Source organism: Lissotriton vulgaris, chromosome 7 (assembly GCF_964263255.1).
Source record: "Lissotriton vulgaris chromosome 7, aLisVul1.2, whole genome shotgun sequence".
NCBI lineage: Eukaryota > Metazoa > Chordata > Amphibia > Caudata > Salamandridae > Lissotriton > Lissotriton vulgaris.
Genome location: NC_141695.1, coordinates 629806318 through 629831492, shown reverse-complemented (window position 1 = coordinate 629831492; position 25175 = coordinate 629806318). Strand labels below are relative to the sequence as shown.

The 25175-nt window shown below is 45.2% G+C and overlaps 1 protein-coding gene across 1 annotated transcript in view; it reads left to right on the top strand.

Annotated features, from left to right (window-relative positions):
• LOC147702167 (polycystin-1-like) overlaps positions 1-25175 on the top strand; it is a 599895-nt gene that overhangs the window by 207482 nt on the left and 367238 nt on the right. Inside the window, exons 8-11 of the mRNA XM_086930810.1 lie at positions 6685-6902; positions 8390-8508; positions 10214-10361; positions 10452-10726. Of these exons, the coding sequence (XP_086786936.1) occupies positions 6685-6902; positions 8390-8508; positions 10214-10361; positions 10452-10726 (760 nt within the window). The remainder of the gene's footprint in view (positions 1-6684; positions 6903-8389; positions 8509-10213; positions 10362-10451; positions 10727-25175) is intronic.

Genomic DNA, 25175 nt, shown 5'->3' with positions numbered 1-25175 from the left:
CTCCCTCATGAAAGAACCGGACGCCACCAGACTCAACTTCCAGGAAGGAATGGAAGACGTTACATCCGGATGAGCATCAGCTGTCTGAAGCTCAACTCAGAGAAGACAGAAGTCCTCGTCCTCGGACCCAGCCCCCCAGCTTGGGACAACATATTGGCCGCCTTCCTCGAGACGAACGGATCCCTCGACCCCTCACAGTCCGGCTTCCGAGCCAATCACAGCACCGAGACCGCCCTCATCGCCGCCACCGATGACATCCGAGCCCTGATGGACAATGGAGAAACAGCGGCCCTCATCCTCCTAGACCTCTCCGCGGCATTCAACACTGTCTGCCACCGCACCCTAGTGCAGCGTCTCAGCAACGTTGGAGTCCAGGACAAGGCGCTGGAATGGATCATCTCCTTCCTCGACGGAAGAACACAGAGAGTCCGCCTACCACCGTACAAGTCAGAGGCCTCCGAAGTCATCTGCGGTGTCCCTCAAGGGTCATCTCTGAGCCCCACCCATTTCAACGTCTACATGAGCCCCCTCGCGGCCATCGTACGCAAACACAACCTCAGCATAATCTCCTACACCGACGACACCCAGCTGATCCTCTCCCTGACCAACGACCCCGCCTCCGCCAGAGCCAACCTGCACGAAGGGATGAAAGAGGTAGCCGAGTGGATGACGACCAGCCGCCTGAAACTGAACTCTGACAAGACGGAGGTCCTCATCCTGGGCTCTTCACCCTCCGCCTGGGACGACTCCTGGTGGCCCCCCGCCCTGGGCACCGCACCCAAACCGACAGACCATGCACGCAACCTGGGCTTCATCCTGGACTCCTCCCTCTCCATGACCAGGCAAGTCAACAACGTCTCCTCGGCGTGCTTCAACATCCTACGCATGCTACGGAAGATCTTCTGGTGGATCCCCACCGAGACCAGGAAGACCGTCACCCAGGCCCTCGTCACCAGCCGTCTGGACTACGGCAACGCCCTCTACGCCGGTACCACCGCCAAGCTCCAGAAGAGACTCCAGCGGATCCAGAACGCCTCAGCCAGACTCATCCTCGACATCCCACGAACCAGCCACATCACCGGACATCTGAGAGACCTTCACTGGCTCCCCGTCAACAAAAGAATCACCTTCCGCCTCCTCACCCACGCACACAAAGCCCTACACGACCAGGGCTACCTCAACAGCCGAATCAACTTCTACGCTCCCAAACGCCACCTCCGATCAGCCAACCACGCCCTCGCCGCCATCCCCCGCATCCGAAGAGCGACTACGGGAGGAAGGTCCTTCTCCTACCTGGCCGCCAAGACCTGGAACTCCCTCCCAACCGACCTGCGCCTGACCCAAGACCACCTCTCCTTCAGGAAGAAGCTGAAGACCTGGCTGTTCGAGCAGTAGCGGCACCCCTCCCCCCCCCCCCCCCCCCCAGCGCCTTGAGACCCTACGGGTAGGTAGCGCGCTATACAAGTGTCACTGATTCATTGATATTGTATGCATCATACTCAACTCCTCCCTCACCATGACCCGCCAAATCAGCGCCGTCGCCTCCACCTGCTTCAACACCCTCCGCATCCTTCGCAAGACCTTCAAATGGATCCCCCCCGAATCCAGAAAGACCATCACCCATGCACTCGTAACAAGCAGACTGGTCTATGGAAATGCCCTCTAAGCTGGAATCGCAAACTCCAGACCATCCAGAACCCCGCGGCCAGACTCGTCCTCGACATCCCACGACATGAACACATCACCCAACCTCTGCGAGACCTCCACTGGCTCCCCTTCGAGAAAAGAGTAACTTTCAAGCTACTCACCTACACCTACAAATCTCTCCAAAACACCGGACCTAAATACCTCAACAAAAGAGTCTCCTTCCACATACCCAGGAGAAATCTCCGCTCCGCCGACCTCACCCTTGCACAAACCCCGCACATCCGCAGAACCAGAGCAGGTGGAAAAGCCTTCTCCTACATCGCGGATAAGGCCTGGAACAAGCTCCTGATCAACATCGGAGGCTCCCTCACTCTGCACACCTTCAGTAAGAAGATCTGGCTCTTCGACTGACCCGGAGCTGCACCTCCCCCCTCCCCAGCGCCTTGAGACCCTCACGGTTGAGTAGCACGCTTCATAATTACCTGATTGATTGAAAGTGCTGGCTTTGGCTTAGTCGTCAAGATCACGTTCATCAGCTCTGAAGCTCTGCTGAGTCTGACCATTGACAGGTAACTGAGTTAATGAATATATAACAGTTACCCCATGGTATGTCCCTGTATTGTTCACAGAGCAATCTATGGAATCAGTCCACCATGCCTAATAAATAAATTCAGATAGCATGTACCTTGCCATACATCGTTATCACTGATGCTTTGTGTGCCAACATTTAAAAAAGAAAACTATGTTGGCTATACATTTTTTTCTTTCAAGCTACAGAATTTTTACATTTAGAAAACTACTGAAGATTTGTCTTCTTGCTTAGTGTCAGTTTAAGATGTTTTCCATTATTGGTTAGTTGAATACATGTTTTTGTATAATTATGCCCAAATTCATTACTGTTTTTTTCTAGGGAAGCAGATATGGGAATAGAACAACACATTAAGTCTGTTAAACATAATACTTTCTAATACTTATTGGTTCTTTGATTCTAGTGTGCCTTCAGGTTTGTATTAACCCACTTCAGCCGTTCTTTAAATATCAGGGCCTTCCTCAGGATGCATTTCGATTTTTTTGCAGTTTGTTTCTTTTATGTGATAATGGATTCTGTAATTTTTTTAAGTAATTCGTCAATAATTCTGCAAACATTGGATTGGATTTAGAATGCTGAAATATACCAAGGGGGCTGTCCAACTTGAAAAAGAATGTTAGTACTAAGTCTTTATTTAGAGTTTGTCAGATTTGGTGATCCACCCTAAATTAGACGTTCAGCCGCCCCACGAAACTTGCAGTTGACATGTTCCATTTAATACTATGACCACTATCATCGGGCAGCCCAGTCATTAATGGATCGTCAGGTCAAGGGTTCCCACTGGCAGACAAAGAAGACGTTCCACCAGTCAGAACTCTGTGGTTCCCCCACCTCTAAATAAAGCTGTAGAGAACAGCGTGTTTGAGAGCCAGACATTGACAGTTCGCCTGCACAAACAAACTCTAAATGAGTTCCTAAGCCTCCTTGGATAGGTTGTAGAGGACACAATGGTTGGCCCACAAATATAGTATATTAACAAATAATAAGTGTTTCAAAATAGTTTTATTCAAAAGAGCACATGGTAATTTTTGATGGAAAACTCTTCACAAATCTCACAGGAGTGCATCTAATCACTGGTCACACCTATAAGAATTTGTAAAGTTACAAAGAAACGTGCAAGAAGAATAAATTAATGATGCTTGCTCAGCCTTATTGAACATTGTGCATAATTCAGAATGTGAGTAATAATAATAGAAAATCATCGAAGGTCATGGAATATGGCGGGGCTTCCACCACTGTGATCTTGTGATTTGAAATCTTTATATTGGGGGAGTGCTGTTGCAATTAATTCCTGTTCAATTTGCTGGTTGTTGTGCAGTTTATGGTCAAGAACCAGGGCCAATGACTGTTGCTTGTAGCAATATATTGTTGCAATCACCCTTACGCAGTAAGTCTGCAGTGTTCCTTTGAAACTTGGAAAAGGCCTTCATATATGAAAGGTCTTAGGACAGCTTATTCTGTACACGCTGCATTTAGTACTAACTCTTCAAGAATTAACAAGTGCTCCACCTTAGGGCACATCTTGCATTCTTTGTAATTGTGAACTCAACCCCATTTATGGTGGTGTTAAACTGAGTTGTCAAGAGGATTTTAAGAAAATCCTCTTGATATTGCACTTAAAACTCATAACGAGTGCTTAATTTATAAAAAAAAAAAAAGTGCTGGGTCCAAAGTTCTGTTTAGAATCCTGCATTCGGCGCTATTGAACTTCAGGGTGCTAAACTAAATACCAAAGCTGCCTGATCTTGACTCTGCCTCATGCCTCTTTCATCCACCTGCAGACACTCCTTGTCCTTTTATCTCACTCTTTCAAGTTCTTTTTCATCCCTGCCTTCTCGCTTTGTCACAGTTTGTACATCTTTCTATTCCTCCTCCTTTCCTCCTCTTGCCTTTTTAGCGCTCTTGCAATGGGTCAAAGTAGGATGAGAAAGAGTAACAGCTGGTCCCCAAAAATGAGTGCCGGGGGCTCCACCTGCAACCACCTAGTCAATGTGAGGACTAATACATCTCCATTCCTGAAGCATTACTGTTAACGTTTCAGGGAGTCTCTGACAATGAAATGCTTGCCCACCTTCAATTTTCCATTAGTATCCAATAGAATAGTCAAATAGAAACTTCACGCTTTTTCAAAGAAACTCAGATTTTCCCCCCAAATAGTTGGGTTAATAATATAATTGATAGCCTCATCTATAATGATAAAAATGTGCTTCAATGCAGCCTGCTGTTTCTTTGTGCTTCGTGGCAGAGCCATCCCTTATTCAACAAGGTTGGAGTGGATGGAAAACAAATGTGTGACTCAAATCTTGACGATTCTAAGTGTTTGTGTCACTAGTGTTTGCATTGTATTCTAGAGACTGAACTAATAACATATTTAGAAAATATACTTTGATGCAAACAAATGTAACTGCAGGGTGACATTAATGGCAGATCTTTTGTAACTGTACCACCTGCCTAGCTGCATTGGAGGGAGGGGTAAAGGGGTGGGTGGTGGCAGATTCAGCAGGTTGAGGTCAGTACAGAGGTAGGACAGCTACTCCGGAAACATATATCACCACAGAGCTGCTCAAACTGTTATGACTATCGTGGCGCCTAAGTGGCATGGCAGGGCCGGCTCTAGGCATGTGCAAGCTGTGCACCTGCACAGGGCCACCAAATCCCAGGGGCCACCACGCCAATATATATCCTTAATATATTAATCCTCTGAGGATGGATACATATTTGCGTGGTGGCCCCTGGCAGGGATTTGGCGGCCTCCGGCTCTGTTCCACTTCTAAACTCCCTGACCCCCTCCCCTCTTTACTGGCCTGCGCGCTCCGCCCCGCCCGGACCCCCTCTTCCGGGCCCCCTACCTACGCTTCCTGCCCAGGGCCACCATGAGCCTAGAGCCGGCCCTGGGCATGGCAGTACGTGGTCTCTAGCACAGACGATCTGGTCCCAGTGGTTTGCATGACAGAGCCCCCAGTTTCCCCAAAACAACTTTAACCTCTGGTGATAGCGGAAGAAGATATGATTAGCACCAATGAGAGCACACAGAGGTGTGCATGTTGGGATACAGCTAGAGAAATAACGTAGGCTATGCCGTTAATACATTAATTTTTTAAGTTGCGTAAAAACCTGTTTCTTCTCTAGCACCCAGGGATGCCCTGACTACCAGGCATACTATGATAATACTAAGATGTGTTCAAATCCCCATGAACTGTGTAGGTCTCCCTTTGAATCCAAATAAAAAGTGTAATTGTGGCTCCTACATTTTGGGGAGTCACATTCACCACCCTACAAAGTCATATGCTTGATGATTTTCTGCATATTTTAGAATTTTTTAGATAGTTTCCCCTTACAGAGGAGGCATCAGTCTCATGCTTCTAACATAACTTAGCTGGTTAGAGGCGTGCAGCTCTTCAGGCCGCGTAGAGCTCACAAGTAAAGTTTGTACTTAATAGCAAGTGTTTCCCAGCCAGATGGATACCTTTACCCTCAATGTCCTCAGGAAATAATATGGCTCTTTAACATCTTGCTTGTTTTAATGTCACGCAGAGCAACATAGGTCTGTGTGACCAACACGGGATATGTGAATTAATATTAGTTTAGAGGCTAGAACAGTCCTTGTAGTTTTTTCTGGACATCGTACATATCTCTCTGAAGTGGCTACTTGACGATGTGATCACTATATGAAAGAAACCAGATGAATAAATGAAGATCACCCACTCACACTGCACTCTCCTGTCTCCCCCCCAGCCTCCACTGATGGTCGATCAAAACTCTTGCGTTCCCACACTATTCTTCATGTGATGCTGTTCAATATTGCTAGGTTCCGTGGGACCCGAGTCTGAGGTCATCACTGGTGGAGTCTTGATCAGGACTTACATAGGTCCAGAACTATCTGGCAAGCAGGACAGTGGAGTTAGCAGCTCCATCCATGCGGGCTCCACTGCACAGACTGCCAAAGGTAGTACATGTATTCTGTGGGGAAACAACCGGTACCAGTCGCGGGGTTAAATAGGCCCGGAGTGGAAGAAAGATCCCAGGTGGTGGTAAGGAAAACAGAGATCACAAACCCCACCTCATTGGTAAGAACCATAGAAAGGACAGTAAAGCATGTCTGCACAGGTCACAGTACTAAACAAGCAACATAGAAAACATCAAGATTTCACAGAAAATTGGAAATACAATGCACATACCTGTCATGTAAGTATGTCCCTTATTAACAGTGACAGTACTTATCTGATTAGTCATAATAATTAAATATTCTGTGTTGTAGTAGAACAAAACTTATTATAGACACACATAGGGAGCTACTCCTTGTGACGGATGGTTGTATGTCTGTCATTAGTATTACTCCCAAAAATGATTCTCCAGTGCTTTACCATCACTTTTCTAATTCACTGCATTGACCTGACATGCATCCTACTGTCACTCTACTCCAGGTTAACCCCTTTCTCTTCTTTTAGTGCCGGTTCAGTGTGGATCGGGTTGGTTGATCCCATCTCCTCAGGGCCACTGCACGTGGCGGACAGAAGCCCCCTGGATTCCTTTCCGAGTTGGGGTATTCCAGGGCACTTTGATAGGGATAAGGATTGTGTCCAGCTGAATACTGACCTGAAAGGTGCCTGGAGGAGCAGCCCGTGTCAGCGCAAGTCCTCTTTTCTCTGTGAAAAGAGAGCAGGCAGTAAGTATAATCCAACGCTGTGCTTCATGTGTGTGTCCATTGGGTATATAACACCTCCTTTAAAACTGGGAGCATAGTCACCGGAGCAGCTCATGGTAGATAGCTCACCAAAGAGTCAAAGACTCATCCTACTCTGTCTTGGCATCATCGTCCCGTCCTGTTGATCCCAGAGCCAAATTCCACCCTCATGATCCATATCGAAGATCACTGTCTCCCCATCAATAATGACTATTAGATGAAGATAGATCAAGCAATAAGACAGAAGATTCTACTCTGCAAACCTGAAAGCAAAGTTCACACCAAGACCAATTAGCTTTCCGTAGAATGGAGAGCAACAGCTGAAGGGATCAAGGTGAAAATATGTAGGAGACACACAGATATATAGAAAATACCAGTCATGATTGCATATATGTATCAATTTGTTTAGCGCTTGCATGTTGCCTTGTGGCGGTATCAGAGACACTTGTTTCAGAAAAATCCTATATAGTGAACGTTAAAGACTTGTAAGAAATACAGAGAGGTATTAAAAGTGAAAGTATGTTCCTGAAATATCAACTATAAAGAGAGTAAAAATTAACATCAATTGTCATGATCTCAAATATTCTTGGACTCGGGTTGGAATATGAATGTAACCCATATTTTGAGATTAATATTTTTACACAAACTGATAAGGGACATTTTTGGCGTGTGTCTGCAGTGACCAGTTATTCTACTAATTCCCTTGTCCTTACTGTACCAACATTACTCAAAGGGAGGAGATGATTTGGGCTCCAGTGCCAGCGCCACTCAGATCCTGGTTCATTTGAGCTTCTGCGACGTGTAACGAATGAAATACAATGTGAGGCTCTGGCAAGAGTGGAGTAGGTTCACTCAACCACAGATGATGGCGTCGAGGCCTCCAAATAATGTCCCTCACATGCATTCAAACAAACATTGACACAGTTCCCTTAGTAATCAGGTACATTTTCCTTGGCATTCAAGTGAGAAACATTTAAGGGTTCAACAGAGACCCATAAGCCCAGCACATAGGTCCTGGTGTGCACTAGGATATTCATTCTAGCCGTCCATCAACAGCAGGAGGAAGAGTTGGAATAGAGGTGTGACAGCTTTGCAGGGCGGCTTTTAGTTATGTTGTATCCGTTAAGGTGCCACAGATATTCAGGGAATGTAACAAAAACACCTCCCCTCTCCCCCCAAACATTCTGTACAGCTCTCCCATCCCAGTTGCAGCGGTACATCACACCCTGCTTTCAAGTCCTCGCTTAGACACAATTCTAGCTTCTCTATAATCAATTTTCCTGCCCTGTTAGCGTAAAGCTGAAAACATCAGGTAGACAATACAACAGAACAAGATGATGAAAGGAGAGCAGGAAATGGAGCAAAAGTGGGAAAGGCTCTGTCTATAGTTTGTGAGAGGACTGGGTGTCAACTGACTGCCTTTACAAGGACAAGATGAGACTGTTCTGATTTGTTGTTTGTTTCTTCAGCTGCTTTGCCTGATGGAGAGCTGTTTCTCACTGGTCTGCCTGCATTCACTACAGCATATGATGTCAAGAATGCCACCATGGTGCCAGTGCTTCCTCCTTTGGGCAGTGATGCTGTTGAGGTAAGAAGGGTTGGCATAGTTGGCACATTTTGTTACACAGAAGAACTGATACAGCCGCTGCTTGCATATGGCAAAACATGCTACTGCACCCTGGCACACATCTGTACAACATATGGAGACTTTACAACAGCACACATCGCTAACACACCACAAGACACAGGCACAGCAAGGCAAACATTTCTTAACAGAACAGGAAGTGCTGCCACTGTCTGACACCTATCTGTGAACACAGTAGAAACATGGACGCGCCTTGCCATACATCTCTGAGCATAACAAACCCCTCCAATGCCTGGCAGGCACATACCACAAAACAGAAGATACTGCCTGAGCTTGGGACACATCTTTAAACAGAACAAGAAATATTGTTACCGCCTGGCAAAACTACAGGAGATGCTGCCACAGCCTGGCACACACCTCTGAACACACCAGAAGGTAATGCTGTGGTGTGGCACAGATCTCACACAGAGCAGAAGACTAGCACACGTCACATTCTCATTAATAGACATTGTGAGATAACTTGCTATGGTATGTGTTTTATTAAGCATGTCTCGCTGGAGTTGCCTTTTGCTTGATATATAAAAAGCATTTGAAAGCTTGTGGTGAAGCTTTTCCAGTGCCACGCTAGAGAATAATCATTGGAGCCCCTACTTAATGATCCAGGTCAGGCTACTTTATACGAGGCCTGTTGCCTGTGAGAAGGCTGGAAAGATTATCACTTCCCAGTGGAACCTGGAATGATGCACCAGAAAGAGCTGTCCACTTTCACTGCTTCTGTTTGCGTTGCTAATGGAGCCGGTGGAAGCCATGCTCAGAAACACCAGATACAACTGAGGCATAGAAAGCAGAATGCAGGGTTGCCCTACGCTGATGATACTCTTGTTTATACATGTGATCCAATGCAGGCCGCCCAGTATTTGCTGCAACAGTTGCAGAGTTTAGCAGTGGAAGTCCAGGCTCTTCCTGCTGGGAATCTTTGAAGAAAAGATGTTTCCTGGTGTTGGTCTAACACAACAGTGGACACTCTTAAGTATTTAGGCATCCAGAGAACATATACAGACCAGGAAACATTGGACCTTGGGTAGGGTTATGACGGGTCTTAATAACTTGGCAGAACTTTGATCAATGTTGCCATTGTCGTTAATAGGTCGTGCCTTTTTTTTTATCATGGCGACATTACATCATTCGCTTTATGCTTTACTTGTATGATGTGCAAGGTCCCAAGGTAGGTGCTCCTAGCTCGAACAGTCTAATATCTGTTGATGTGGCTCCTCAAAAAGTACAAGAATAACTGTGACCGCCTTGGAACTGGACGATTTAAAAAAAAAAATGGACGTTAGGGTATAAGAATGTCTCATTTGTGGGAAAGGGGGGAAACATAGCGTTTCAATTTTGCACCTCTTGTAATACCAAGCCTCTGCCTCTAAATGATGCCTATCCTCTTGTTCCCTATAGCCATCCTCTTGTTCCCTTTGACCACTGTACTATTGTTCGTTTTTTCTCTATATTTGCTCCACAACAGCTAATATATGTTCTATTTGATATCTTCAAATTCTATTTTTACTCCATATTATCTGTTGTATATTCATATTTATACTTTTTCAATTGTTGCTAATGCTCATATATTTACTAAAATGATGTTACTTGTTTTAAATAAACTCAAACTTTCAAAATAAATACACTTTGCACCTTGTTCTTATTTCTGCAGTTGATGCTGTTCCCTGGACTGTGGTTCAGTCACACCGGAAAGCTTGTATCACTGGAATTTGGAATAAAAGCCCTGAAGAAGGCCACCCAAGTCCGTTTCCAGGTCTTCCGTCCATACTGTGCCCCAAGCCAGCATCTGGTGCCCCCCGGTAAAGAGAAGACCTGCGTTTGCCCATCAATGATCTTTGTATTTTTGCTGTCTCCAACGCCATGTTATATATCTTCCTTCTTTCTTCCAGGCTGTGAGCTCGTCCGGTCGCCCTTCGCTTCCTGCCATGCCAGGCCTCTATGTAATACCACAGGTGGCTGTCCCAGTGGGCAGCAGTGGTGTCCCCTCAGAGACATGTGCCTCAGTGTTTCCAGTCCTTGCAGCTCCTATGCCTTTGAGAATATGACATCAAATATCCTTCCCATCTCAAACCCACCCCGCTTTCCTGGGGCCTCCCCATCCTACTCCCAGGTGGCGGATGTTCCCCTGCTGCTTGGTCCCTGGGCAGACAGCTACCACATCCAGGTAAGCAGTAGAATGTCTTCTTTCAAGATCTTTGTTGACAACTCTGGGCTTCTGCTGCTACCTGCACTCATCTGCACTGCCTGTTGCCTGAACCTTGCCTCCGCTCCTGCCTAATTTGAGCTTGTGCCTCCTTGTGTCCCCTCACCCTGCTGCTCTACCTCCCCCTTGCCTTGCATATCCTGGTGTGTATGTTTAACCTCCCTCATTTCATCTCTTTTTCTGGTCATCTGCTTTCCTCTGGTCCTCTCTCTACTGCAAGTGCCCCCTCCCTCTAGTTCTCTACCATCCATTGCTTTCTTCTGGTCCACTGACTTACTCTGGTATTCTGCCTCCCTCTGCTTTTAGCTGTCTGAGTACCTCAATGCTCTTGTTTTCTTCCTGTCTCATTCTCTCTCTGTCTTTCTATCCATCTCTCTCTCTCTCTTTCTCTCTCTCTCGCTCTCTCTCTCTCTCTCTCTATCCCTGCCTACAGCTTTACGTTACTTCCTCCTTTTATCTAAATCAACCTCTATATCTCTTCTGTCTCTCTTCATAACCTTAGAAACCGCCTCTTTCTGCACGTTTTGCTTACTTACTTTCGCTGCCTCTCTCTCTCTCTCTTTTTCTTTTTGTGGTTTTCCTCTCAGCTCTCTTACCATTTTTCTATGTCTATTCATTTATGTATTACGCTATCTTCTTTTCCCCCTCATTTGATCTTCATTAGTCCTTAATGCCGGTCTCATTCGGATCCTTTTCCACTCTCTGCGCTTCTGATGATGGGGGCAATCAATTACTGAATTATGAATGCTGTCTTCTGGTTGCTGGTCATGTGGCGGGATTGACAATGTGCTGAAAATGTGAGGTGGCAGGGTGAAAGCTTGCATGCAGCAAAAGGGTAATCACAGATAAGGGGAAGTCAAACCCTTGACAGGGGTCTGCAGTCCTCAAATGGAAATGGAAACACTAGGACACCTGGTTCTACATGAGTTGCAGATCAGAAGGCTGGTATCATGACCCAGAACCCAGCCCCACAAGCACTGATGCACAGAATGAAACCTTGTGGCACTTACGGAAGTGACCAGCAGAAGGTAGGTACAAAGATGATTAGATACTATGAAGCCAAGGGCTTGGTACCACTCCTCTTGGACTCAAGGAGGAATCATTCCAATAGTTTTGTAAATTTAATGTAATGGTTTGGAATAGCAGGAAGACAAAGCGCCTCCCTGGGTTCCGGCATCTCTATGGGGCGTTCTCCCAAGCACCACCCTGCCCAGGACTTTTGCCACAACATTGACAAGGGAGAGAGAATGATAGCATTGAGGATTGTCCTTATCTCCCTTCTTGAACATTGGAGCAATTATAGGTGATGCCCAAGAAGAGGCCAAGCCTTCTTTGATTGCGGCATTGAAAAGCATTAGCAGTGTGGGCGACCATAGGGTGATATCATCTAGGAACAAATCCGGGCAGATCCCGTCCGGTCCTGGCGCTTTAGCATATGAGAGAGCTTCGATGCCTTTAATCACTTCCTCAAGTGTAAAGATAATGTCTGGTCACCCCGAGAAAGCAGTCGCTAGGGCCATCTCATTGCCCGTTGCAGCCTCATTATACATCTCTTTATAATGCACCACCCAGTGGAATTTGGGATTCTGATGGCATAGACCAGGGTCATTGCCACATACTAAACCAGGGTGATTAATTACCTTACAAACAGGGCAATGTCCACCAGTTCACTGGCCTGAGCTACATCTTCCCAAACTTTACTTCTTAATCTATACTCACAGGATGGAGAGGGCAGATTGGTCAAAGCTATGTAGGGGCACTGCTTCAAAAATGTTGTTCTTGATTCTCAAAAAATCTTCATTGGCTTCGCTGGACCATATGAAAGTATTCTTTACTTTGAGGATCTGGCGCAGATGGTTGTCTTGGTGACAAAGCGTTGTACGAACTTCCTTGTAGAATTCGGCCAAACCGAGGAAAGTTGTACTTCTGCCTTGTTTTGGGGCGTAGGTGCTGACTTGATTGCTTCCACATTGGCCCTCTTGGGAGAGATGCCTTTATCGCTTATCTCGTGTCCTAAGTAGGTGACGGCGTGGAGGCCAAATTTGCACTTGTCCCACTCTGCGGTGAGGCCGTTATGTGACATGATGCGTAATACCGTAGAGAGCTTCGCCTCGTGATTTTGTTTGTTCTTGCCCATGATCAGGATGTCGTCCTGGAAGTACTGCACTCCGCTGATATCTTTGAACAGTTTTGCATCAGCTTCTGAAAGACCGCTGCGGCCAATGCTAGGCCGAAGGGAATCCGCCGGAACCTATAGCAGCAAAACGGTGTGATGAATGATTTGAATTTCCTACAGGAGGGGTGCAGCGAAATTTGAGGTAGGCCGCTGTGAGGTCGATGGTTGAGAACCATTTCATCCCCTTGGTCTGGGCCAACATTTCATTGATTTTGGGCAGTGGGAATTTATCCACTATGATGTTTGTGTTGAGTTCCCGCAGGTCGATGTAAAGGCGCACTTTCCCGTTGGGCTTGCGTATGACCACCAAGGGCGCCAACCATTCCGCAATCTCAATTGGCTTGATCACCCCGTTGTCTTCGAGGCACTGTAGTTCCATCTGCACAGCCTCCCTGCAGTTGAATGGAATGTTCCTCATTTTATGGCATACTGGTGTGGCCCCTTCCTTAAGGCAAATTCTGTGTGTGAACTTGGTGAGCTTGCCTATGGTTCCTCCAAAAACTGCTGGGAAGTCATTTTTCCATGCTTTGCCTTCACTTGCCTTCGGGTTGTTAGTCATAAGTACCCATGTGGCACCACCTGGATTTTGTTGGATCCTCAGCGCCCCTTGGTCTGCCCAGCCTAGTACAGAGGGCCCTTTCTCTGCCATGTACAGTTTCCTTCCGAGGTTCTACCCTTGAACTCAAAGCCTAGTGGGTGGAAGTCTACCATGGGAATTCTCTCACCTGTGAAGGTGACGGGGTGAACGTCTGTGGGGTGTAGGTGAGTGCCTAAGATGTGTAAGAAGTCCCTCTCCCAGATACTATGCTGGATGATGGTATACGGTGACCCTGAGTCTGCTACCATGGATTCTTGTACACCCCCTATGGACAGTAAGCAAGAGGGTTTCGTGGTGCTGTTACAATCCATACCTAAGACTTGGTCATTAATGCAAGGTACACAGCCTTCATCAGCTTCACCCTCCACCCCTTCAACGTCAGAATCCTGCAGGATGCGCTTTACAGAGGCGTTTGCTGGGTTTGCGTCTACATACCTTCCCAAAGTGACCCATCACCCCACAATAAGAGCATTTTACACGAAAGGCGGGACACCGTCTGTCATTGGCTGCGTGTGTATGACTTCCACATCTGTAACATGAATTCTTGTGGTCTTTGGGTAGGTTGTGGGCCCCAACCGCTCTGGGTAGAGGTTTCCTGTTAAACTTGGTCTACTGGCAAAGTCCTTTTCTGCAGCTTCCGCACACCGTTTAGAAAGTTCAGCTCTCTTGACCATTGCAATGATCTCATTTAGGGGGGTATCACTGCTAACCCAAGGCTTTTCCTGAATGTTAGTATTGACGGTGTGCATTATTATCTGGTCATGTACCAGGTCATCTTGGAGGTGTCCGAACTTGCACATGACTGCCAACCTTTTCAGCGCTGCCACGTAATCTTCCACAGACTCCGTGTCTGTTTGCTTCCGTTGGAAGAAATCATAGCGGTCTATGGCTGTACACACCATCTGTTGGTAATGACTATCCAGGTCATCCAGTGCGTGTTGAAAAACATCGTCATCGTTGGGGAGTCTGGACTTTACCATATGCTCGTACACTCTGAGACCTTCCGGCCCCAGATTGTGCAACTGAATTTTCTTCCTGCGATTGCTGGAAAACGCCTCCTCTCCTTCATCCTTCAGGGCTGATAAGTAATTTTGAAAATACCCCTTCCAGTCCTCCCATTTCATGGCAGGTTCACCCGGTTTTGGCAGAAAGGGGACTGGATTTGTGAGTGAAAATGTCTGTGCACACATCTTGACAAGGCTCTGAGACCGCAATCCCCTTGGTGTGGGCTGGTGACACTCGGGCAGCAGTGAGCTGGGCAGGAGTGCGGGGACCGCTCAGTGTATGTGTCTTGTTGCGACGTGGAGGCTTGACCCTCGTGCTCAGTGGGCTAGTGTGTGTGCACACGCCTCTCTTCTACTCCCACTGTGCTCGTGCGGTTATTTTGTAAGTGCCTTATGGACCCTGTGTGCAATCTTCCTGCCAGTCCTGCTGCGGGCACGTCTTCAAGGACTGCTGTGGCAGCAGGGTGAAGGGGGGCAAGGGGGAGTCCCAGTGGAAGGATTCCTCTTATGGGCAAGTAAGCTAGCACTTTCGGCATTCACTTGGGATGTGCCCCAAGGCTGGAGCACGTGGCGTAGGTCCGCAGGGCTCAGGCAGCTGTGCTCTGCTTCGCAGTTCCCAGATGCTTCCACTTGGTGCAGACCTGCAGGCTGTGGCAGTAGTGCTCTGCTCCTCAGGACAAGGGTGCTTTCACGGGGTGTGGGCCTGCAGGCTCTGGCAGCTGTGCTCTATTCCTCAGGGCAAGGGTGCTTGCATGTGGTGTGGGCCTGCAGGCTGTGGCAGCTGTGCTCTGCTCCTCTGTGCTAGGGTGCTTCTAAGTGGCGCAGATTTTTCAGGCTCAAGCAGGTGTTCTCTGCTTCTCAGTTCACTAGTGCTCCTGTGGAGTTGGTCCACCCTGCGCTGTCTGGTGCCCAAGGGGGGGCTGGGACTCCTTATCAGCCACGCAGTCTCTCAAATGGAGCCCTGCTCCTGCCCCCGACCCGCTGCCACTGGCCGTCGTACTGCGAGCGCTCGAGTCGCGCAGTGGTGCTCAAGGATTCAACCAGCCTCATCGCCAGTTGTAGTGCTGGTTGCGGATGAAATGAGGCACATACACGGAGCGTATTTCCTTAATTTTATTTCACCGCGGGAGAGCGCCTGGGTCACTCCTGCGCTGCCGTACACACAGCGCAGAACATAGCCACCGCCGCTCCCAGCATGCACTGGGCATCACATGGTGGGTAGCGACTAGAACGCTACACCACAACCATGAGCATCAGAAGCCTGACTGTCACCAAGCCTGAGCCTCCAGGTGCTGTTGTGCTATAACAAACACTTGCACCGACAACTGTGTAAGTTGTAGAGGAGACAGCGTTTTGGTTCAGCATTTACAACAAGTAAGAGAACTACATGAAAAGTAGTTGTATAAATGAGTTCACCTGCACACATTGTTGAGCAGGGGTGGCTCACCAGTGGTAAAGCCTTTATTACTCATTTGGTTGATAGTGCTAACAAGCACTGGCATCACCAGTATGTTCTGCCTGCCTTATTCAGTTTGTGTTCATTGCTGTGTAATATATGGATGCAATAGCAGAAATTTCACTGACAGGTACCCAAACACTGACATTGATTTACTTGTGAGAAAGTGTCACTCAAAGTGTCACACATTTGGCAGTAGAATGTCACTCGTACACACACAGAAAATGTAAAAATGCCATGAATAAACTGCATAAAAATTTGGCAGATATGAACACGAAAAGCTTATGGTCCGGCTGTCTTCAAATGAGATAGACAGGCCAAGAGTATGGCTGACAGGGCACTCTGGTGTCAGCCAAACTCTAAATCAAGTCCAAAATGTTTACATCATAAATTTGTTGATATGTTACATGCTATGAATTATTATCCTTTCCTGCCATCTTGTGGTTCGATGTGGAATTGTTTTTGTTACTTTTAGAATGTAAAAAAACAGATACAATATATTCCCACTCTACCCACACCGTTGAGAGTATCATCAGCTTCCTGTTGCCGCCATTTTGTTACAGTGTGGGGACTGATCGAACAAATAAGAATTGTATTATTGAAGAGAGTATAAACAACAAAAGAGTGTGACTACTGTAACATCAAGAATGAGAGCAGGGGAATAGATAAATAAATCTATTAAGATTTATATAGAAGGCCCTCACTCACCAACCTGGTTGGTGACATGCTCCATCATTGGGCCCCACCGTGAGAGGCCGAGTGCCACCCCGGTGTGCTTCAACGCCAGAGTTACTGCGGAGCTGGTTATTTTGTTTTGTGAAGGGTGAAAGTGTGACAATGTGATTTACTTAAAAATGTCTGGATTGTGTCACAAAACTGTATTGGGTGGCAAATCAGACATATTAAAAACAAGGTGTGGGAAAGGGGCCAAATAAATTGTTCGGCTACTTCCTCTTAAGTGGGGTCAACATGTTTCTGCCATTGTGGAGTAATTTACCTGGCATTCATCAGGACCATGAGAGTTGAACCTCGTTGGTATGGGCGCGCTAAGGCCCACCCTGACCTGAGGACGTGAAAGTGAAAAATAAGTGTAAAAAGTTCAAAATAGAAAAAATGGGTGGTTAACCTCTAATTTAGAGGAACCAGTTGCACCTGTAAAGGAAAATGACAGTAACAAACACAGAGTGAAAAGACAAGACAAACAATTAGTTACTATCTTGCGCAGTTGGTTTGTTACAGGTATACCATGCTCTCAATGAAGTGCATTTGTGCTCAGGCTGAGATAATCAGCCGACGATTAACCTGTACTCATTATCTTATGAGTGGTGGTATTGCTAGCCAGGATGGTCAGGCTAGTAAGTGTGCACGGTTTTGGGCAAACAGTATTAAGAAAGTATTGAAATACCTGCACGCCAGCTAGGGCGCTTAGTGGTAAATGTTGTGTTTGGTAAACGATCAAGGGGCCAGAAAATGGCCAGTGAGCCTCTGCGGCGTGACACCAACCTCACAAACACATGCACATAGTCAGAACGAATTATAAACAAGTGCGTAGTTAAAAGTCCCACGTTTGATGTGAGAAATCCTCACACCATGGGTCTCGGGAGAGGTGTGGTGGCCAAAGTGGCACACCCTGCAAGGGGAACAAGAAGGAGGGGTCGTAGGGTGAGTATAGAATTTGCTAGTCGCGTTGGTTACTTAGCTGAAGAGCCATAAAAGAACTCACGCCTGCGTCGCCAGGCACCCGCTTGGTACCTGCGTGTAGCCCTCAGGTACCGGACCCCGAAGATGCGAGGTCCACTGCTGCCGCGCTTTTTAAGGTAGGTAAAATCCAGGCAGACTGGCGCGTCTTCTTGAAGGCGTGGGGCGTGGCCGCATACGTCACGGCGTATGGGCGTGCCTCACCCGCCAATCACGGGGCGCGTTCAGGTAGGGAAACGCTGGTGGCGTAGATACACTAGACCGCTGCTTTAAAGAATAAGGTTTGAAAAAACTTTACTCAGTTTCAACGTGCGCTGAAGTTAACAGCGATGCGAGTTAAGACATAAAGACGGAAAAGTTATTTACTGGCCAAGAAATGGAAAACAAGAAAATAAACACATATCGAGAAAGGGCTGTAGTTTTACAAACAAGTTGTGGACGTTCATTGTAATGTTAACAGGGAGACATTTGGCAGTAGAATCTCACTCGTACACACTCAGAAAATGTAAAAATGTCATGAATAAGCTGCATAAAAATTTGGCAGATATGAACACGAAAAGCTTATGATCCGGCTGTCTTCAAATGAGATAGACGGGCCAAGAGTATGGCTGACAGGGCACTCTGGTGTCTCTAAATTAGGTCCAAATGTTTATATCATAAATTTGTTGATATGTTACATGCTACAAATTATTATCCTTTCCTGCCATCTTGTGGTTTGATGTGGAATTGTTTTTGTTACTTTCAGAACATAAAAAACCAGATTCAATATATTCCCACTCTACCCACACCGTTGAGAGTATCATCAGCTTCCTGTTGCCGCCATTTTGTTACAGTGTGAGGACTGATCGAACAAATAAGAATTGTATTATTGAAGAGAGTATAAACAACAAAAGAGTGTGACTACTGTAACATCAAGAAAGAGAGCAGGGGAATAGATAAATAAATCTATTAAGATTTATATAGAAGGCCCTCACTCACCAACCTGGTTGGTGACATGCTCCATCATTGGGCCCCACCGTGAGAGGCCGAGTGCCACCCCGGTGTGCTTCGACGCCAGAGTTACTGCGGAGCTGGTTATTTTGTTTTGTGAAGGGTGAAAGTGTGACAATGTGATTTACTTAAAAATGTCTGGATTGTGTCACAAAACTGTATTGGGTGGCAAATCAGACATATTAAAAACAAGGTGTGGGAAAGGGGCCAAATAAATTGTTCGGCTACTTCCTCTTAAGTGGGGTCAACATGTTTCTGCCATTGTGGAGTAATTTACCTGGCATTCGTCAGGACCATGAGAGTTGAACCTCGTTGGTATGGGCGCGCTAAGGCCCACCCTGACCTGAGGACGTGAAAGTGAAAAATAAGTGTAAAAAGTTCAAAATAGAAAAAATGGGTGGTTAACCTCTAATTTAGAGGAACCAGTTGCACCTGTAAAGGAAAATGACAGTAACAAACACAGAGTGAAAAGACAAGACAAACAATTAGTTACTATCTTGCGCAGTTGGTTTGTTACAGGTATACCATGCTCTCAATGAAGTGCATTTGTGCTCAGGCTGAGATAATCAGCCGACGATTAACCTGTACTCATTATCTTATGAGTGGTGGTATTGCTAGCCAGGATGGTCAGGCTAGTAAGTGTGCACGGTTTTGGGCAAACAGTATTAAGAAAGTATTGAAATACCTGCACGCCAGCTAGGGCGCTTAGTGGTAAATGTTGTGTTTGGTGAACGATCAAGGGGCCAGAAAATGGCCAGTGAGACTCTGCGGCATGACAACAACCTCACAAACACATGCACATAGTCAGAACGAATTATAAACAAGTGCGTAATTAAAAGTCCCACGTTTCATGTGAGAAATCCTCACACCATGGGTCTCGGGAGAGGTGTGGTGGCCAAAGTGGCACACCCTGCAAGGGGAACAAGAAGGAGGGGTCGTAGGGTGAGTATAGAATTTGCTAGTCGCATTGGTTACTTAGCTGAAGAGCCATAAAAGAACTCACGCCTGCGTCGCCAGGCACCCGCTTGGTACCTGCGTGTAGCCCTCAGGTACCGGACCCCGAAGATGCGAGGTCCACTGCTGCCGCGCTATTTAAGGTAGGTAAAATCCAGGCAGACTGGCGCGTCTTCTTGAAGGCGTGGGGCGTGGCCGCATACGTCACGGCGTATGGGCGTGCCTCACCCGCCAATCACGGGGCACGTTCAGGTAGGGAAACGCTGGTGGCGTAGATACACTAGACCGCTGCTTTAAAGAATAAGGTTTGAAAAAACTTTACTCAGCTTCAACGTGCGCTGAAGTTAACAGCGATGCGAGTTAAGACATAAAGACGGAAAAGTTATTTACTGGCCAAGAAATGGAAAACAAGAAAATAAACACATATCGAGAAAGGGCTGTAGTTTTACAAACAAGTTGTGGCCGTTCATTGTAATGTTAACAGGGAGACATTTGGCAGTAGAATCTCACTCGTACACACTCAGAAAATGTAAAAATGTCATGAATAAGCTGCATAAAAATTTGACAGATATGAACACGAAAAGCTTATGGTCCGGCTGTCTTCAAATGAGATAGACGGGCCAAGAGTATGGCTGACAGGGCACTCTGGTGTCTTTAAATTAGGTCCAAATGTTTATATCATAAATTTGTTGATATGTTACATGCTATGAATTATTATCCTTTCCTTCCATCTTGTGGTTTGATGTGGAATTGTTTTTGTTACTTTCGGAACATAAAAAACCAGATTCAATATATTCCCACTCTACCCACACCGTTGAGAGTATCATCAGCTTCCTGTTGCCTCCATTTTGTTACAGTGTGGGGACTGATCGAACAAATAAGAATTGCATTTTTGAAGAGAGTCATGTTTACCGGACCAGAGGAGTTTCTCATGCACTGGGAAAAGAGTTAAAAATAAAGACAGTCTTTCGTAGGAAGTTATTTCCTGATACTGTGGAATGTCGTAGAAAATATTGAACGTATTCAAAAACTGCTTGGTTCCATTCCACGTCAGGCCTGCCAGTGGAGCTGTGGGACCCTTTCCTTTCTCGCCACAAGGGTTTCACTGGATGACCCAGTTGAGTGTGCAGTCATAGTCTGGCTATGCAATAGAATGAGCTGGGGTCATATTATCAAGAACTGCAATAACATTATCGCCACATTAGCCGCAGGAAACTCTCGCTAAAGCGGCGATAATGGGCTTGATAATATGCCCTTGTGAATTCCCATAGAAGCCCATGTTCACACCAGAACCTGGGCTTCTATGGGAATTCACAAGGGCATATAATTAAGCCCCTTATCCGCGCTTTTAGCTGCAGTTTCCTGCCGCTAAAGAGGCGATAATGTTATCGCCGTTCTTGATAATATGGCACATAATGTGTGAATTAGCTGCTTTAAAGAAAGGTACTACAGCTGTAGCAGGCACCTGGCGTTTTCCTGGTGGGCCGGAAGGGTGGGTGTCGGTTTTTGACCCTTAGGGGGATGATTTGCTACTGGGGGCTGTTTTTTCAGCAGTGCTGCAATATTGCCCCCCTGTAACAAAAGCGTCAGCGTGCTTGACACTATTAGGTCCCAGTGAAGAATGCCTCTCTTCTTGGTGCTCACAAAAAGTTGACAGATATGAAGGGACTCAGTTAAATATAAAAACCTGTTGCTATTTTCGTATGAACAATTAATTGATCAAGTTCTACAGGGTCAAAGGTGAATTGAAGTTTAAAATTCTTCAAAAAAGAAGAAAATAGTTGAATAAAAGCGTATTGTGAATTAGTGCAAGAATTTATCACAGGAATGTCATAGAGTTACATCAATAGGAAAATAATTTCCTTGATATTCAAAGAAAAGCACTTAACCGTAATGCTTCCTTACAGAAAGTGCCCATCTTATAAAATTAACGACAGCATAAGAGATTTCAGTAGAGCCAAGGGAATGTAAAAATCTAAAGCCTTCTCGATATGAACAAGGGCTATGTAGTCTCAAGAGAGGGAGCAGAAAAATTCTTCTTATAGTTTTATGAAGTGCACAGAAGAGTAAAAAATGCATTGTAGATTGCTTCGAGGTATTATCAAATGGGCATGGAGAAAGGTTTTCCAACCATCCACCCTGAGTTGAGAAAGCCAAGTGAAAACCAGTTAAATAAAATCAATTCTAAGAATTTAGGATAAAAGACAAGGAAAAGTGAGTCGCTTGACTAAAGGAAATATCATTTAAAGTACTCAAGGAATATTGGTGAGTAGGTGGACGCCGTCATTGGGACACCCATTCTGAATGCGCTGCTTTGACTTGTTTTTTAGCTGAAGGCGGGATATTAGATGGGTCATCAAAACACTCAATGAGGCCCAATTCACTAAAAGTGTGTCTAGCATATCTGAGCCAGGGGATTTTTCAGCATTGCCCAGAGTCAGGCAGTCTGAAAGAATATGTTTCGAAAAATCAAATGGTGTCATCCATATTTTTAACTCACAATAACAGGGGGGGGGGGGGGGGGGGCAGGCCTATGCAGTCTTCCAAGTATTTCAAGCCCACCTCAGAATGACAAAAGAAGGTGATATGTGATTTGCAGGCAATGCCTCCAGAGAACATGAAATTAATGAAAATAAAATGTATAAAGTGTGACAATTACCTTGTGGCATCCCAGCCTAAATTGTGTCTTCTTAGGCAAATATTTTATTTCACCAAAAGTCTTTTTACTTCATTATCGTGTATGAAAGAAATCACTTTTGAATTTGTGTGTTCAGGCTACCCATTGTACAAAATGATCACTTTCAATATTGCAGTGCTACAATGTGCACTATTCATGTCAAAGCTTCAATGTGTTATAGAAATACACTTTTTTGAACTTTTAAGAGACTTTATCATATTTTAAGTCATTTGTTGTGTGATTTACACAACACATATTTTCGCAGCTTGGCTTGTGCATGGGCTCTGAGATCTGGGCAAACTCTCCCTGTTAATTTGTTGGCTTGTCCACCTCTACTATGTACCAATGCAGTGCTAAGAGGCATGTCTTCTGACTCATGTACAATAGCCATTGTTACAAGCAATAAGAAGACAGAACCTCTAGAGGGGCCTATATTTCTTTTAACATTGAATATATCCAAATGGTTAGTAGAAAAGATGCCAAAGAGAGATCTTTGAAATATTATTCAAACATGAAAAAATTTTATTAGTCTATTTTATCATTTTTTTATAAAAGTTTTAGAGACTCTTATATATAAATACATTTCATTATCACTGTGCAGATCAACATTTTTACATGCATATGGTGATAGTCCTATCATTCACAATGCCCTCTAGTAGCAATTGATCCTATTGATCAGGAACACAGAATCACACATTCGTCACACAATATCAATAAAGAATAAAGGACATACCTAACGACATGAACAACTAAGCCAAATTGTACAAGACAATGACTAACACACGTGATAGCTCTAAGGTGTACTTAAAAGGGTACGTATAGGAACCTAGATGGAGTGGTTCAATTGGTTATGATGTAGTTGACCAAATCGTATCCAGGACAAGGATGTTGGGCCGACGTACCTTTCGGTGAAAGTCACCTTCCTCAGGGCCAGAGACAAAAGAGTGATACAAAATCTTAAAAATATGAGGGCAACATACAAAATTCTAAAAAACAGAGAGTAAAAGAAATTTCAGTATCATGATCTCTTTATCTTTTTTACATTTTTACATCTTGGTTTTAATCTATGGCATCATATATACACATATATCTGCTTTACAAATTCAGGGGTTAACTAAAAACTCATAGCTAGTTAGACATCTTGCTAAGTGTAGATTAGGTAGACCAGAAACGTTGTGAGTCCACATAGTGAGGAGATAGGAAGAAAAATCCAAAGAAATAAGCCCAGTAGATCTAGTTCACCTAAGGTGGTGACTGGCAAAGTGCCTAGAGCATGCAGTGCTTTTAAGATCTGTGGTGGTGTGCTCTTATCCCAGTTTGAGAAATAAAGGGGGATTTTACCTATGATTTGGAGAATCTGCATATATAAATGTTTAAAGTTCTGGCTGGACTCTTTGGAGCATGTGCTGAAAAATTAGAATACAGAGAATTTCTGTAGTTTTATGGTACAAAGAAAGAGTTATATTTATAATGCTGGTGTTATTGGTTGTCAGGTACCTCAGAACGTGAGGCAAATGCCTTTGGGTTTCCTTATTGTTAGAGCCACCCGGGGGACTTCTGTAAGCAGAGGAGTCGTTACTGTATAAATACAAATATGAAGGTGAGCAATAAGCTAAAGCTGAGCTGAAAATAAGTTTATGACAGATGGTGGTTGCATTACCTGTTAGAGGGTACACAATGCGTTGATAGTAAAAACTTGGGTTGTTTAGTTTAGGGCGCCATAATCTGTATATTGAAATAATCACACATACAGGTAATAGTTTAAAATTTGTGACTAAGATTACAGGGCACGCAATGTTAATGTTAGCTGTTGCTGCTCTAAAACGGAGAGGCTTAATGGTAAAAACGCTTACGGAAATTAAATTCCTGCTGGTTTCGTGAAGGAGAAGCTGAGCGTTATTTATGGAGTTTTCCGCTTCACAGTAGAACATTGTAACACCACTTTAAATTGTAGCTATCGTTTATGTAGTTAATGCAGCGCTTAGCGATAAGAAACACTTGTGGGATTTAAATTCCTGCTGGTTTCGTAAAAGGAAAGCTGAGCACTAATTAAAGAGGTTTCCGATTCAGGGTGAAACAATGTAACATCGCTTTAGATTATGGCTATAACTGACTAAGTTAATGCAGCACTTTTTGATCATGCTAAGAGGAAATTGCGGGCGATTAATCGTACCTGTATGGTAGTTTTGTTATATCTCATGCAGCGCTTCCGATGGTGCGGCTCTCCGTCGGTAGTTCGAGTGACTGACCGTGTCTAAAGTTAAAAAGACATGTCGGTCAGGGATATACGCGAGCTATTTAAACTAAGCCTGAAATACCATCGGGGAGAGTAGTTTAAAACTCGCCGATAGTGCAATTTGACATAATACGGAGCTCACAGCAGCAAATTGCGGTTTGAAGCTTGTGCAGAGCGCATTGGATCGGTTCTTACCTTCCTCTTAAAATGATACTGCCGCGACCGGGGGTTCTGTGAGTAGAGTTTCGCTATGAGGTAGAGACAGGCATGTGTGGCATTTTAAATATAATGCTGCAACTGGAACCAGGTGGGAAATCGTGAACACAGAGATAGGACTAATACTATGTTGTGAGAAGGAACATAGTTAAAGGACTTAAGCTGAGATTGCATGCTCTTTGGCATCCATCTTGTAACGGAGGAGGGTGATAAAGAATTGCCGAATGTGTACATGAACCGACAGAAATTGATTAAAACAATAGCTGTCAACACTTTATAGCGATCATGTGATAGGAATAAAAGGGCAAGGTACCGGATTGTGGCAAATCTCGACATGATTTAAATATAGTGTGACACAAGGTATCATTTATTTGTGGAAGTTTGCAGCCTCTCATGAGCTGGAGC